General features: G+C 45.4%; 2 protein-coding genes across 3 annotated transcripts; both read right to left on the bottom strand.

The window, feature by feature from the left end:
- Window positions 1–345: 345 nt before the first annotated feature.
- On the bottom strand, window positions 346–6764 carry LOC307071379 (uncharacterized protein; the record flags this gene model as incomplete). The annotated part of the gene is made up of 2 exons (XM_079730361.1): window positions 346–1031; window positions 6683–6764. 2 exons carry the CDS (start codon window positions 6762–6764, stop codon window positions 382–384), a joined length of 732 nt encoding a protein of 243 aa, XP_079586487.1. The 3' UTR covers window positions 346–381.
- Window positions 6765–7004: 240 nt separating this feature from the next.
- Window positions 7005–13698, bottom strand: ndufaf5 (NADH:ubiquinone oxidoreductase complex assembly factor 5). Of its 2 annotated transcripts, XM_079730051.1 has the most exons (11): window positions 13197–13698; window positions 12808–12848; window positions 12384–12447; window positions 11986–12033; window positions 10543–10646; window positions 9967–10006; window positions 9353–9550; window positions 8735–8795; window positions 8056–8139; window positions 7258–7340; window positions 7005–7178 (listed from the first exon to the last, which is right to left on the bottom strand). In XM_079730051.1, the coding sequence occupies exons 1-11, from the start codon at window positions 13470–13472 to the stop codon at window positions 7092–7094; spliced, it is 1086 nt and encodes a 361-aa protein (XP_079586177.1). In that variant the 5' UTR covers window positions 13473–13698; the 3' UTR covers window positions 7005–7091. The 2 variants fall into 2 exon arrangements, with proteins under 2 accessions (XP_079586177.1, XP_079586178.1); XM_079730052.1 differs by lacking the exons at window positions 11986–12033; window positions 12384–12447; window positions 12808–12848; window positions 13197–13698 and adding an exon at window positions 10352–10432 and having other exon boundaries at window positions 10543–10570.
- Between the last annotated feature and the right edge of the window lie 45 nt (window positions 13699–13743).

The raw sequence follows: 13743 nt of genomic DNA, 5'->3' as shown, positions 1-13743 counted from the left end.
TCTCCTCTTTTACTGTTGGTTACCATGGCAACATATTAGTTGGTTACCCTAGCAACATATCAGTTGGTTTCCGTAGCAACATATAAATTGGTTACTCTAGCAACATATCAGTCAGTTACCGTAGCAACATCACCAGGTCACCACAAGTGGTGTGTTTTTTCTTCTGTTATAGAACATGGAAGGATTCCAGCAAGTGTCTACTTGATTGATTTTAAAATAACATTTTATTCAGAACATTATATTAATTGATGAAAGACACTCATAATCACCCACACGAAATACCAGATATCTGAAACATTACAACATTATAATTTTCCCCACAGGAGGGATGTGATTGGTCAGAATTCTCTCAAATAGGAGAGCAGCAGAGAGCGTAGTTTCCTAGCGCTGCGGGCAAGCGCTCCTGGGTTTATCAACAGTGGCGTAGAGCTGGTTACCGTGGGGCGGGACATAGGCCAGCTGATAAACGTTTCCACCGCCTGATTCCCGTCGCAGGACGTCGCCTTGGTCCGGGATCTCTTCGTACACCCCGTCAGAGGTCGGGTCAGAGGTCACGACAGGGTCGGATGTAGGGTGGCTCCTGTGGTTTTGAAGTGTTTTCCTGGAACAATGCTTCCTATGAATCAGAAGGGCCACGCCCAGTGCCACTCCCAGTGCCAGGCCTACCGCCACTGCCACGCCCACCGGGATCATCCAGTAGTCAGCAGATCCCTGTAACGGGGTGGTCGTATCCTCCGCCAAATCTTCCTCCAAGGCTCCTGGTTGGTCCTCCTGAAGGGGCGGATCCACCTTAAGGTACACTGAGTTCTTACCCTGGCAGAGGTACATGCCGCTGTGCTCTGTTCGCGCCCGCTGCACCACCAGAGACTGGTTGTCGGCGGCCAGGCTGAAGTGTCCGTCCTCGTTGTGGTCCAGCAGGGAGACCAGGCTCCCGCTCAAGTATCTTTGCCACCGGACCGGGAGTCGAGAGACGTGAAGACACTTGAGCTCCACCGTCTTCCCTTCAGACACGTGCACCGTGGAATGGGACCCTGTGGACACCAGAGACACGGCTAGGTTCACAGCTCCTTCATTTCCAGTATCTAGATTCCAAATGCTCAACTGTTACTGGCACTTGTTTTAATCAAGCGACCATTCTGAAAACATTGGGACTCTTTGGAAAGTTATTAAAAGTGAAGTCCCCTCACATGAACAGCATCTAACTCTGCAAGTCCATGGAAGTAGCTAAGAGAAAGGAAATGCTAACCCTGCAAACTCACACAAGGATGAATTTGGAATGAAACAGCTCGTCTGAATCTGGGTATGACAAGCAGACGGCAATTTACAGATATCTTGTGTATTCCTTTAAAGGTCCCATGGCATGCTACTTCATGGATGCTTTATATATAAATATTAGTGGGCCCCTAACACAGTATTTGAAGACGTTCCCGAAATTCAGCCGTGGTGCAGAATTACAGCCACTACGAGCTAGTCGCACATTGAGCTTTCCCCAAACGCCTCGTTTTGGTGTCTGTTGCTTTAATGCAAATGAGGAGGAGAGAGGTGGGTCAAGGAGGAGGGTGGGGATGTGGCCCTGAGCAGCTTGTGGCCACGGTACCATGAGCTCTGTTTACAGTGGATGTATCGCAATGGCGAGGCGCACACAGCCTTTGGCCGTGTTCTGTTAATATTCTAGAACAGTCCTGAAGCTCTATATCTAAATAATATCATATCATACGTAGATATCTATATCATATAATATATATTTTTAGGGCCAAAAGCTGTGTGCGCCTCCAGACGATATTATGAATCTCAAACGACTGTGTCAGGTTCTCCGACGTCTCTGGTTCTTCCACGTCCACATAAATCTGAAGTAGACTGAACCACGACATGGAGGAGAAAGGGATTGTTGCCCGCGATTGTTGACCTCGGTTTTCTCCCGCCGGAGCCTCGCTGCCGAGGGACCACCTTCTCGGCAGCGGTCAGTGCTTAGGCACCACCGCCTCCTGCAGCGCCGAGGCGGTGGTCCCTCGGCAGCGGGCAGCGGGCAGCGGGAAGCGGGGCTCATTCGGGAGACATTCGTGGGCAACAATCCCTTTCTCCTCCATGTCGTGGTTCATGTACTTCAGGGAGTCAAAGCCAAAGTTCCTTTCCCTCAATTCCTTCTCAACCATGGCTGAGATAACCTCCACTATGAGTCTCGTTGTAGAAATACCAGAGACGAAAGTCTGACGTGTTAAGCCGGCCACACACCGGCGCCGCAGCGCAGTGGCGGGCAGTTTACGCGCGTCAAAAGCCGCCCCTAGGACCAATAGGGAGCGGCGCGCTGCAGCACTGTTGTGATATGTTTTGAAAGAGGAAGATCAACAAACTTAGTCGGTATAGGCTACCATAACGTCATACCGGTTGTTTTATGACTACATATATGGCCCTCATGCCCATGATCCTCTGTTTGTGCTAACAATGATAGTCACATTAATTCATAGTTTCTTTATGTACTGTCCGGCACTTTGTTTACGGTTTAGTCACTTTACACACTTTATTTACTTTCATTGCTCATTCTTTTTGCATTATTTTCGCCGCTTCGGCGCGTCAAAAAGAACGCCCCCATTATTTCGGACGTACTAGACCACATCGGCGGCGGCTAAACACGCAGCAGCGCGCAGCCCAACCAGGCTTCACGCCACTGTTCTATTCCCTAGCGTCGCCCCAGGAAAAGCACTTTTTTTAGGCTGTTTGGTACATCCCGGCTTGATACAAGGTCCTGTACATATGGAGATTGTTGATGCACTAGATAAATAATTCCACAATGCAAAAACAACAACAGCAATGAAAGTAAATTAAGTGTGTAAAGTGACTAAACCGTAACTGTAACTATGAATTAATGTGACTATTATTGTAAGCACAAACAGAGGATCATGGGCATGAGGGCCATATATGTAGTCATAAAACAGCTGGTATGACATTATGGTAGCCTATACCGACTAAGTTTGTTGATCTTCCTCTTTCAAAACATATCACAACAGTGCTGCAGCGCTCCGCTCCCTATTGGTGCTAGGGGCGGCTTTTGACACGCGTGAAATTCCGCTGCACTTCGGCGCCGGTGTGTGGCCGGCTTTATGCTCCATAACACCGACAGCAGAATGGTTATCCAAATAACAAAGAAGTGTAGGCCTACAACACTTGCGCTACAGTCCAGGAGCTCTATATCTTAATGATATCATATAATACATAGATATCTATATCATATAATACATATTATCACGGCCAAAAGCTATGTGCGCCTCCAGACGATATTATCCCGGGCAGCGGGAAGCGGGGCTCAAGCGGGAGACATTCGTGGGCAACAATCCCTTTCTCCTCCATGTTGTGGTTCATGTACTTCAGGGATTCAAAGCCAAAGTTCCTTTCCCCCAATTCCTTCTCAACCATGGCTGAGATAACCCCAACTACAGTCTCATTGTGGAAGTACAAGAGACGTCAAAGAACCGACGTGTTATGCGCCATAACACTAACAGCAGAACGGTTATCCAAATAACAAAGAGTGTACAACACTTGCATTACAGTGTGCGTGTGTGTGTGTGTGTGTGTGTGTGTGTGTGTGTGTGTGTGTGATTACACACACACACACACACACACGTGGCGCTCGCACGGTCATATCTCGTTGGCGGGCCAAATTCTCTGGGCTGGCAAGTCAGAGAAAGGGGAGGTAGCATCTCCCCTTATGACTACATACGGGGAAATTTCCAAAACGGCGCGTCTGAGCTTCGTTTTTCCAAAGGCGGAGCAGCATGCCTAGTGCTCGTTTTACACCCAACGGAATTAATGGCTACTGGGGGAGCATAGGTAGGCTAGGGGAACTCATATTAATGTTAGAAAATGCCATGGGATCATTAATAATAGGATTACAAGGTCTTGGAATTTTACAATCCAAGAAAAGTAGGCACAGTACAACAATGTTTCAGATACATTTGCATATAATGACCACTTGCTTTCTTTCGGCTGACGAACGGTGACGTATGCGGGTGTCAATCTAGACTGAATGGAGCCATCCTGCTCCTTAATGACCCGTCTCTCTACTGTCTAACCCCTAGCTGCTCCTTAACCTGTTAAGCCCTAGGCCTATTTCACAGGCCTCCTGCCCGAGATGACATGCCCAAAATGAATAGAGTATGCCTCCACAACTACAAGGGCTATATGAATAAAGTTGGTTTCAAAAAGAATGTAACACCTGTGAGGTGGCTGCAGAAGTGTCAGAATCAATATGGATGTTACTGTGTCAGAGTAAATTCAGCTAGAACATAGTAAGAAATGTCAATTTTCAATTTTCGCCTAGAGAAAACACATTATTTAGAGTGAATACCACCTTGAAACTATAGGATAGTAGCCCAGAACCGTTAGGGAAACATATAACAACATCTGATGAGTACCTTGTTCCAGGATAAATGCTAATAAAGTGAATAAAATTATTTTAGAGAGGTTTTAGTACAGGTAGGTCCAGGCGGACTAAATGGTGCCATTTGGGCACTTTTGGGCCCCCACCAGTGCCATTTGACCTTTCTAAGGTACCAGACTGTAAAACTAATTTTATTTCACTGACATATCACTATAGGTATTCATTCCATCCAAATTCAACAGTTTTGACTTGTTTTGAAAATTCACCCAGACCTCTATACATTTTCCCAGTCAAAGAAAACCATACAATCGAAATGAAGTTTGACTCCAACTGGAGCAGATATATTTGAGAACGACATATAATAAAACCAAACCGTAAAAACAAAGGTAAAAACACAGCTGAAGACTACAATCACTATAGGGATAAATAAACAAGACAAACTAAGGTTGAGTTTGATTAAGTTGTTTTAAATCGTGTAATCCACCAGTTTCCGTCTTTCTCCTCTAGTATGCACTGGAAATATATATATATATATATATATATATATATATATATATATATATATATATATATATATATATATATATAAACACACTGGCAGCAACTTTGAACAAATATAACTAACTAACTAAAACTAACTATATACACTAAGGGCTGTCATGCCACTGCTGGAAGCAGTTCGTTTTGGAAGTGAAGCACAAAGGGACCTGGCACTTCCTGCAGTACAATTAATCGGTGTCCAGTTCTGGCAACAGCTGCCTGCCATTATTTATTTGAAAAAAATAACAAATGGAGAAAAAAAAGGCAAGAAAATACAAAATAACTAGCTAACTACTATGTAACTAGGAATGCAAACATCGTATGTCTCTATCTAGCCGGAGTGTCTGCTCTGAGAATGTTCTCGGCGCTTCTGGGGCGAATTATGCTGACCTTCCAGTCAAACCCGGGAAGATATCTTGGGTATGCATTGGTCAATTTGGATGATTGACCCCTCTACCGAACCGTCAGAGCCAATAGAGTCGAGGTACAGCCAAATCGACCCAAATCCATGTAAAAAAACCACCATTCGCCAATCAAAAGTTTGTGTGGGTGGCAGGAAGTAGCGAAATCGGCGGCGGCCAGAATGCGCGCATGCACGTTTTGCGTGTTTTGCTACGGGCTCATTTAGCTGCTCGGTGTTAGAATTGTGTTTTGTTTAGGTAAAAATGGTTATCATGGGCTTTTAGCTGAGCTACTTCCCGTTACGTGGGTATGCATCATGGACATGTTGGAGCATGGTGGTGCTGTTTTTACAGCACACGTTGTGGCAGCTGCCCCCGCCCCCGGGGGCGCTCGGGTTTAAGAGGTTAATGACCTGTCTCTGTATTGTCTAACCCCTAGCTGCTCCTTAATGACCTGTCTCTGTATTGTCTAACCCCTAGCTGCTCCTTAATGACCTGTCTCTGTATTGTCTAACCCCTAGCTGCTCCTTAATGACCTGTCTCTGTATTGTCTAACCCCTAGCTGCTCCTTAATGACCTGTCTCTGTATTGTCTAAATGCTACTTGCTACTCAATAACCTGTCTCTGTACTGTCTTACCAGCTGCTCCTTAATGTCCAGTCTCTGTACTGTCTAACCCCTACCTTCTCCCTAATTACCTGTCACTGTACTGTCTAGCCCCTACCTGTTCCTTAATTACATATTTCTTGATTCACCTTTTTTTCAATTTGTAGGTTTCTTAGTGATTATAACTACTATTACTTTATGACTTTTATTTTTCAACCCACGCAGGCAGCTCACACTCCAGGGTTCTGAATGCATGACCTCCATAAGGCTGCCGTTCAAAGTAATGAGAAGGATTTTCTGATTCTTACACATAGTACCTTTTGATTACTTATGTTACTTATTCCTGAACATAGCCCCTTTAATTACCTACTGGTTACTGATTCCTAGACATAGCCTCTTTAATAACTTACTGGTTACTGATTCCTAAACATAGCCCCTTTGATTACTTATTGAATACTGGTCCCTAAACATAGCCTCTTTAATTACTTATTGGTTACCAATTCCTAGACATGAATTTAATCACTAATTAAAGTGATTAACTAATCACTTTAATTAGTGATTTGTTAAAGGGGACATATTATGCCACCAGGTGCGAGTTTGATTAGCCTTACAAGCCATTTCGAAAATCTGCCCCATATGACATCACTAGTGGGTGTTTCCACCTAGATCTGTGCTGGATAGATCAGTCTACCAGCCTACCCAGTGGACTGAAGTATACGTTGCTCATCTATCCATCTATCATCTATCCTGCGTTTCTTTACCTTCTTGAGCCTGAACGAGCCACCCAGCCACTGCTATCCAGCCGTAGACCTTCATCTTGTGCAACGCAGCAATCTCCGACATCAACATCAATGCTTGAGGAACTTAGCCTCCAAGGGCGTGTCTTAACCCCCCGAGCATCACGCTTCTTCTGCCTTCAGCAGAAAAATGTAATCGACATCATGTCCACAATATACATAAACACAATATAAACGCATTTATTATAAGCATAATTCATAGTACAAATACCTCATTCTATAATTTTAATGTTATGCTAAAAAACACTCACTAATTTTTCTCTCTCAAAGCTTGTTTATTGCAGTTCATCTTTAAAAAGGTCAACACTTTAAATCCCACACTATGTACATTATTGTAACATAAATATAATGTTCTGGCCGGGGTCTGGCGTCTCTACGGCGTCTCCTTGGTGACGGTACGCCCCACCTGGGTCAGGTCGCTGAACGACACCGTAGCGGACCCTCGCTTCGCCGGCCGGGCCTGAAGACAAAAGGAAACATGCTGTTAACGCAAACCAAACACCACACACAACACTGTCCTGAGGTCACATCCTGTTTACCTGGGACTCGTGAGGCTTCCAACCAATCATGTAAAGGACGTGGAAGGTGGCGGGGACGCCGCCGTCTGGGTGGCCGTACATCTCTGGGGACGGGTCAAAACAGATTAACATTTGAAGTTAGAATCTACAAATCAGTGTCGGTGACGTGGGTAATATCAGAGGGAGAGAAGACACCAAACAGGAAGTGGACACATTCTGCACCTCATCATCCGCTGGAACAGTCACTTCCTCTTCTGAAAATAGACCGCAGTGTTTTACTCATCTCCATGATTACCATTAACCTAAACACCACTGAGCTAACCCTACTACTACCCTAACCCTACCACTAACCTAACCCTACCTCTAACTTAACTCTACCACCAACCAACCCCTAACACCAACCAACCCCTAACCTTACCCTACAACTAACATAACCGTACCATTAACCTACCCCTACCACTATCCTAACCCTACCACTAACTTACGTAAGTGTACCAATAACCTCATCCAAACCAGCCCTAACCTTGCTGGAGACGGATTCGGGTCCCATGTTCATGTTCATGACACTCTGAGGTTCAGCAAGAGACCCCATTAATCGTCTGGTTGTTGTTCTGTTATCTGCTTGGGTCGGTACTGGGGTTCACCGGGCCCTGCTGTACTGGGACCCGGCCAACACTGCTCACACCAGGTGAGACCAGACCTGACAGGATTCCATCCCATAATAGTGCCTGTCATACTCCCCTAGACTACTCCCAGACCAGGAAGGATCCTCCTGGTCTGGGGCTGACCAAAGGAGGATTCTATTGGTTCTGTGCTTACCTTGGTAGATGGCCGCCGCCGCCAGCATGGAGTCTCTGTGGAGGACAGACTTCCTGTTCCACGCGCAGTTACTCTCGCCCATCCCTGAGAGAGAGAGAGAGAGAGAGAGAGAGAGAGAGAGAGAGAGAATCTTTTGAATCAAAATGTGTGTATTGGTTTCTTTGTGGGCACTATTAGGGAAAGCTAGCTATCCAGTGCATCCAGTTCATATGTGGCTGCTTGTGTTGGACCAAAGAGACAGCTTAAAGGACAAATCCGGTGTAAAATGGATTTAGTTTTTACCATAAGAAATGCCCCCATCGTTCCAAGTTTATAGCGTTTTGGTAGAATCGGCTAAAAACAGCCAACTTAAGAATGAGTCGCTATGCGCTTTTTGGCTCCCAAACGAACATTCCAACTCGTTATCATACTAAACATATCCCAGATCCATTTTACACTGGATTTCTCCTTTAAGGAGCTGCTAAACACCCGTCAATGGATCAGCAACAATTTCAGAACACGCATACACTGGGAGAGGAGGTGGGCTGAACAAAGATCAGGGCTGATTCACATTTCCATATAAACCATGCCAATAGGAACCTTGAGCCAGCAGTTAGTTAGGTAATAAACTGTAGTGATGTTGTTACAAAAATTATGAAAATTATATCATTATGTTGAGATGCTGTGTGATGTGTCTGACCTTGCAGATCCGTCATGACCTCGAAGATACTGGGGTAGTCCACCTGGATCTCATCCAGATCCTGCAGAAGAGAGAGAGTCACCCTCTGACTTGGCCTGCTGCTCAATGACCTGTGTCTGAACTGTCTAACCCCTACCTACTCCTTAATGACAGGTCTTTGTACTGTCTGACCCCTACCTGCTCCTTGGCCAAGCTGTTCCTTGCTGGTTTTAACATGGTTCCAACCAGTTCTAACTGCTCCTAGCTGGTCCTAACATGGTTCAAATAGGTCCTAGCTGGTTCTAACCAGTTCAAATGGGTTCAAGCTGGTTATTTTATGGTTTTAACCAATTCAAACAGGTTCAAGCTGTTCTTGTATGATTTTAACCAGTTCAAATGGGTCTAAGCTGGTTCTTAGATGGTTTTTACCTCTCCAAACAATTTACAAAGTTTACTCTTTTTTTCACTCCCAAAGCTCGTTTATTGCAGTTCTAACTGGTTCAAACGGGTCCTAGCTGATTCTAAGATGGTACAAAATGGTTCCTGCTGGTCCTAGCTGGTCCTAGCTGGTCCTAACATGGTTCTAACCAGTTCTAACCGGTCCTGCCTACTGCGAGCTGAATCTAGCCGGGTCCTCACCACGGTGAGCATGTTGAAGCCGGCCTGGCCCATCAGGTTCCCCAGATCGCTGACGGCAGTGTAGGGGGAGATGTGGGGGGAGAAGCCCCCCTCGCGCTCCGTCTCGGCAAGCTGCAGCGAGCAGCGCAGCTCGAACAGCGTCTCCCCGCCCACCACCGCGCCGATGAACACCCCGTCAGGCTTCAGCACCGACTGGATCTGGAGGGGAGCACCGCACGGCCGGCTGCGTCAGCTGCTGCTCCCACTGGTAGGACTGGCAGGATAACTTCCAACCTGATATAACTAGTATCATAACTACCAATCTGGTATAACTAATATCATAACTACAAACCTGAAATAACTACTATGATAACTACCAACCTGAAATAACTACTATGATAACTTCCAACCTGATATGACTAGTATCATAACTACCAATCTGATATAACAAATATCATAACTACAAACCTGAAATAACTACTATAACTACTAACCTGATCTAACTACTATGATAACTACAAAGTGGGAGTTCTGCTGTTGCTCTAACATGAGCACAGCAGCCATTGTGAAATGTTGGACACGTCTTAACGTTGGAGCTGACTTAATGCTGCAGCTGACTAAATGTTGAGGTGTACCTGTTTGAAGGCTCCCGGCAGGTCGTTGATCCAGTGCATACTAGAGGAGAAAGACGGAAACTGGTGGATTACACGATTTAAAACAACTTAATCAAACTCAACCTTAGTTTGTCTTGTTTATGCTACCATTCTGCATACTTCCATTCAGCTCCTATCACAATCCTATCCTCCCTGGCAGGAATTTCCTCCTCTGTTTTCCTGCTCACGGTCTCCTTTAGAGGTCTTAGGGTTAGGGAGGTGGAGCCCTGGGAGACCGACTGGGAAGTCATATAACCCATCTATCGGCGTTACCCTCAGGTATAAACAGACCTGCCCAGGTGTAGATAAATAACAGCGATCACTAGAGGGAAAATTCTCCATTGACATCATCTTTATCTTCCTTCACCTGTTGACCTTTGATAGCACCGGGTTAGGGTCATCCCCTCATGCTGCTGATCACCAGGTCAAAGGTCATCCCCTCATGCTGCTGAGCACCAGGTCAAAGGATAAAGGTCATCACCTCATGCTGCTGATCACCAGGTCAAAGGTCATCACCTCATGCTGCTGATCACCAGGTCAAAGGATAAAGGTCATCACCTCATGCTGCTGAGCACCAGGTCAAAGGTGTTTTCTGGGAAGGGCAGGTACTCCTCGTCGGCCAGGACACACTGGGTCGGGATCTCACAGGCGGACCTCTGGTTCTGGAGGGACAATACTTCAGTCTACAACTACCTGACTGTTCACCTTCCTACTGCAATATCACTTCAGTCTAACACTACCTATCTGTTCCCCCTTCCTACTGCATTATCACTTCAGTGTAGGGCTGTCCCCGACTCAGAATTTTCTGAGTCGAATCAGATCTGCCTTTTCAGTCCAGAGATTCGACTATTCGGCGGCCATGCAGGGCAGGTCTTTTGGAGGTTTAAAAAATGAGTTTTCTTTCTATTAACACTCTGTTTTGGGCTATAGGCCTTTTATATAAGCTTGCGCGTTGCGCTCATTACGTTCTCACCTGAACAGTTTTCTGTCAATCAAAGTCGTCGGAATTGTAGCCAACTTATTCCTGTCGGGCTTTAATTAGGCTCCTGCCCATAATGCGGTCCGATAATGAACACGGGGCTCATGTCCATAGGCTAGTGGATAATCCACTATATGAGCCCTGTGTTCACGATCCGATTGCATTTATTGAGCCTGAAAGAATACACAGCGCTGTGTCGTCACACAGCGCTGTGTCAGATCTGCCTTTTCAGTCCAGAGATTCGACTATTCGGCAGCCGTGCGGGGCAGGTCTTTTGGAGGTTTAAAAAATGAGTTTTCTTACTATCTGTGTTGCCACACTGACTGCGCTTCTAGTGAAAATGTAGCAATAATGTAAGTGGAGACAGCCGCTTCCCTCTGCGGGATTCTGTTCCGTAAACAAAGTCGCAACAGTGACATGGACAGTGTCTAAATAAAGCTTCTCTTTATTATTATCATTAGAGCTATGATGCAAATGGTGAATATTAAGCCTGCGGTGGCATCTGTACGCGCAGTTTGCAATTTATTCTCTGGGTCGACTGCGGAGTTTCCCGACTGATGATTCAAATCATCGACTTTCATGGGACAGCCCTACTTCCGTCTACAACTACCTGACTGTTGACCTTCCTTCTGCAATATCACTTCAGTCTTAAACTACCCGACTGTTCCCCTTCCTACTGCATTATCACTTCAGTCTACAACTACCTGACTGTTGACCTTCCTTCTGCAATATCACTTCAGTCTAAAACTACCTGACTGTTCCCCTTCCTACTGCATTATCACTTCAGTCTAAAACTACCTATCTGTTCCCCTTCCTGCTGCACTATCAATGACTTCAATCGACAAGGCTTCTACCTATCTGTTTGAAATTACTTCAATGTACAACACTTCCTAAAAAACTGCCGACAATGTACTTGAATCAGCTGTAGGCCCCACCTGTCTTGTCTCATGTTAATAGAAGTACACGTTTAGGCGTTTCAAGGCTAAATATTGAAGGTGTTCCATGTGGACCTGGAGACTCACCAGGCGGTCTTCTGAGGTGTCTGCCAGGACCAAACGCTCCACCACATCCTGAGAGACAGGAACCAGGCCACAGGTCAATCAATGATACACATATCATTCAATCACTGATTGATAAATGAGTTTAAGGCAACATATTATACCACCAGGTTTGAGTGTGATTATTTGTAACAAACCGTTTTGAGTGGGCGTGTCTACCTAGATGTGCGCTGGATAGATCGGTCTACCAGCCTACCCAGTGGACTGTAGCAAATGTTGCTGATATATCCATCATACATCTAGGTGGACACGCCCACTTGTGATGTCAGAAGAGGCAGATTTTCAAAACGGCTTGTAATGGCTAATCACACTCACACCTGATGGTATAATATGTCCCCTTCAAAAATGCTGGGAGGGTGTACCTTGCTCAGGTGTTGGGCGATGTGGCTCTTCCCACAGCCCAAGTCCAGAGCCAGCGGGAAGGTTCTGGAGAAAGACAGAAACGGAGAACCTCTAGAACCCAATACCAACAACATTCACAGGTTTGAAAGGTCCTGTACATACACAGACTATTATAATGATTGCCTTAGTATTTCTATCCATGAGTTAACTAATGTGGTTTGAAGGGGTTCAAACAAGTGTGTAGCAAATGCAAGTTGGGCTCACAATGGGGTCTTGAGACTAATGAGGGGTCCTGGGGTCTTTGGGACCACTGCCATGCAGAGTTGACCACAGTGTGAACACAGTTTACAACCTTAAACTCAACTACATGTGTACAAATGTGTTAAGACGTTTAGTTTCAACTCTGATCGGTCAGCATATAGGACAGGTGTGGTGATTACTTACCGAGCGATGTCATAGACCCGGTCCGCCACGCGACTCCCCACCTGCAGAACATCCCCCAACAACCCAAATCATCTCCTCATTCAGCACTACGACAAGCTTCATTCAACCTGCTACATGTAATCAAACTACTCCTATATTATCGGCTATCAGTCCTGTAAGTTAAATCAAAGCAATAGACGTACTACGTAATGTCATTAGTTGAACATAATACAACAGTCATAATACAATTACAGAATGTAATTAAGTTGTGTTATATTTTAGAATTGTTATGTTTTTGATATTCGGTGTTACGCTGAATGCATATGGTGTTGTTATATGTTTGGCCAAGAGGAAATGTTTGTCATATGTCAACATATCAACTGAACCTGAGGTGATATGCTAGACATTACCTCGTCTCTCAGGTAGTCAAATTGCTGGCTCCCCTGTAGCGACGCTGCCCACTTCCTCTGTCGTCTCTTCATCTCTCTGTCAAACACATTCATACCTGCCCCCCCGGACCTGTGCCTGCGGGACTCTGTCCGCTGTGGAGGCTGAGAGTTGAGGGATGCCAGGCGGCTTTTCGGGGTATTTGGAGCCGCTGTCAGGACACCTCTTTGTGGATAGGCGAACCAAGTCCTGCAGGTCATTAGGACTCGGGTCCGGGAGTTACTGAGGAGCTTATTCATTCTGGATCTGTCGTTCTGTTGCTGGGAATTACTCTACAAATTGAAGAATGTTTCCCAACATTGCAAAACAGACACACTGTTGACGACCACATTGACTGACCTTAAGGAAACCATAGAAAACATGGACTGGATATTGGATTCCGCCTAACCGGAACTGGATTGCATTTAGAATGCAGATATTTTATGTTTTGACTATGTTTAGCAGTTATCAAACTGCAAAAGGCAAATTCGGACTATTATACATATATTACTGTACATGTATGTCATGCAA

This window comes from Pollachius pollachius (genome assembly GCF_949987615.1).
Source record: "Pollachius pollachius genome assembly, chromosome: 2".
NCBI classification, from domain to species: Eukaryota; Metazoa; Chordata; class Actinopteri; order Gadiformes; family Gadidae; genus Pollachius; species Pollachius pollachius.
Note: the sequence above shows the minus strand (reverse complement) of the source record. Positions and strands in the feature narration are given on the sequence as shown.

Coding starts and splice junctions, on each gene's coding strand:
- ndufaf5 (XM_079730051.1), bottom strand. CDS start 13,472: ATGAATAAGCTCCTCAGTAACTCCCGGACCCGAGTCCTAATGACCTGC. Junction 10,647..11,985: donor ACACCTCAGAAGACCGCCTG/GTGAGTCTCCAG, acceptor TTGTCCCTCCAG/AACCAGAGGTCCGCCTGTGA. Junction 9,551..9,966: donor TGCCGGGAGCCTTCAAACAG/GTACACCTCAAC, acceptor GCTCCCCTCCAG/ATCCAGTCGGTGCTGAAGCC.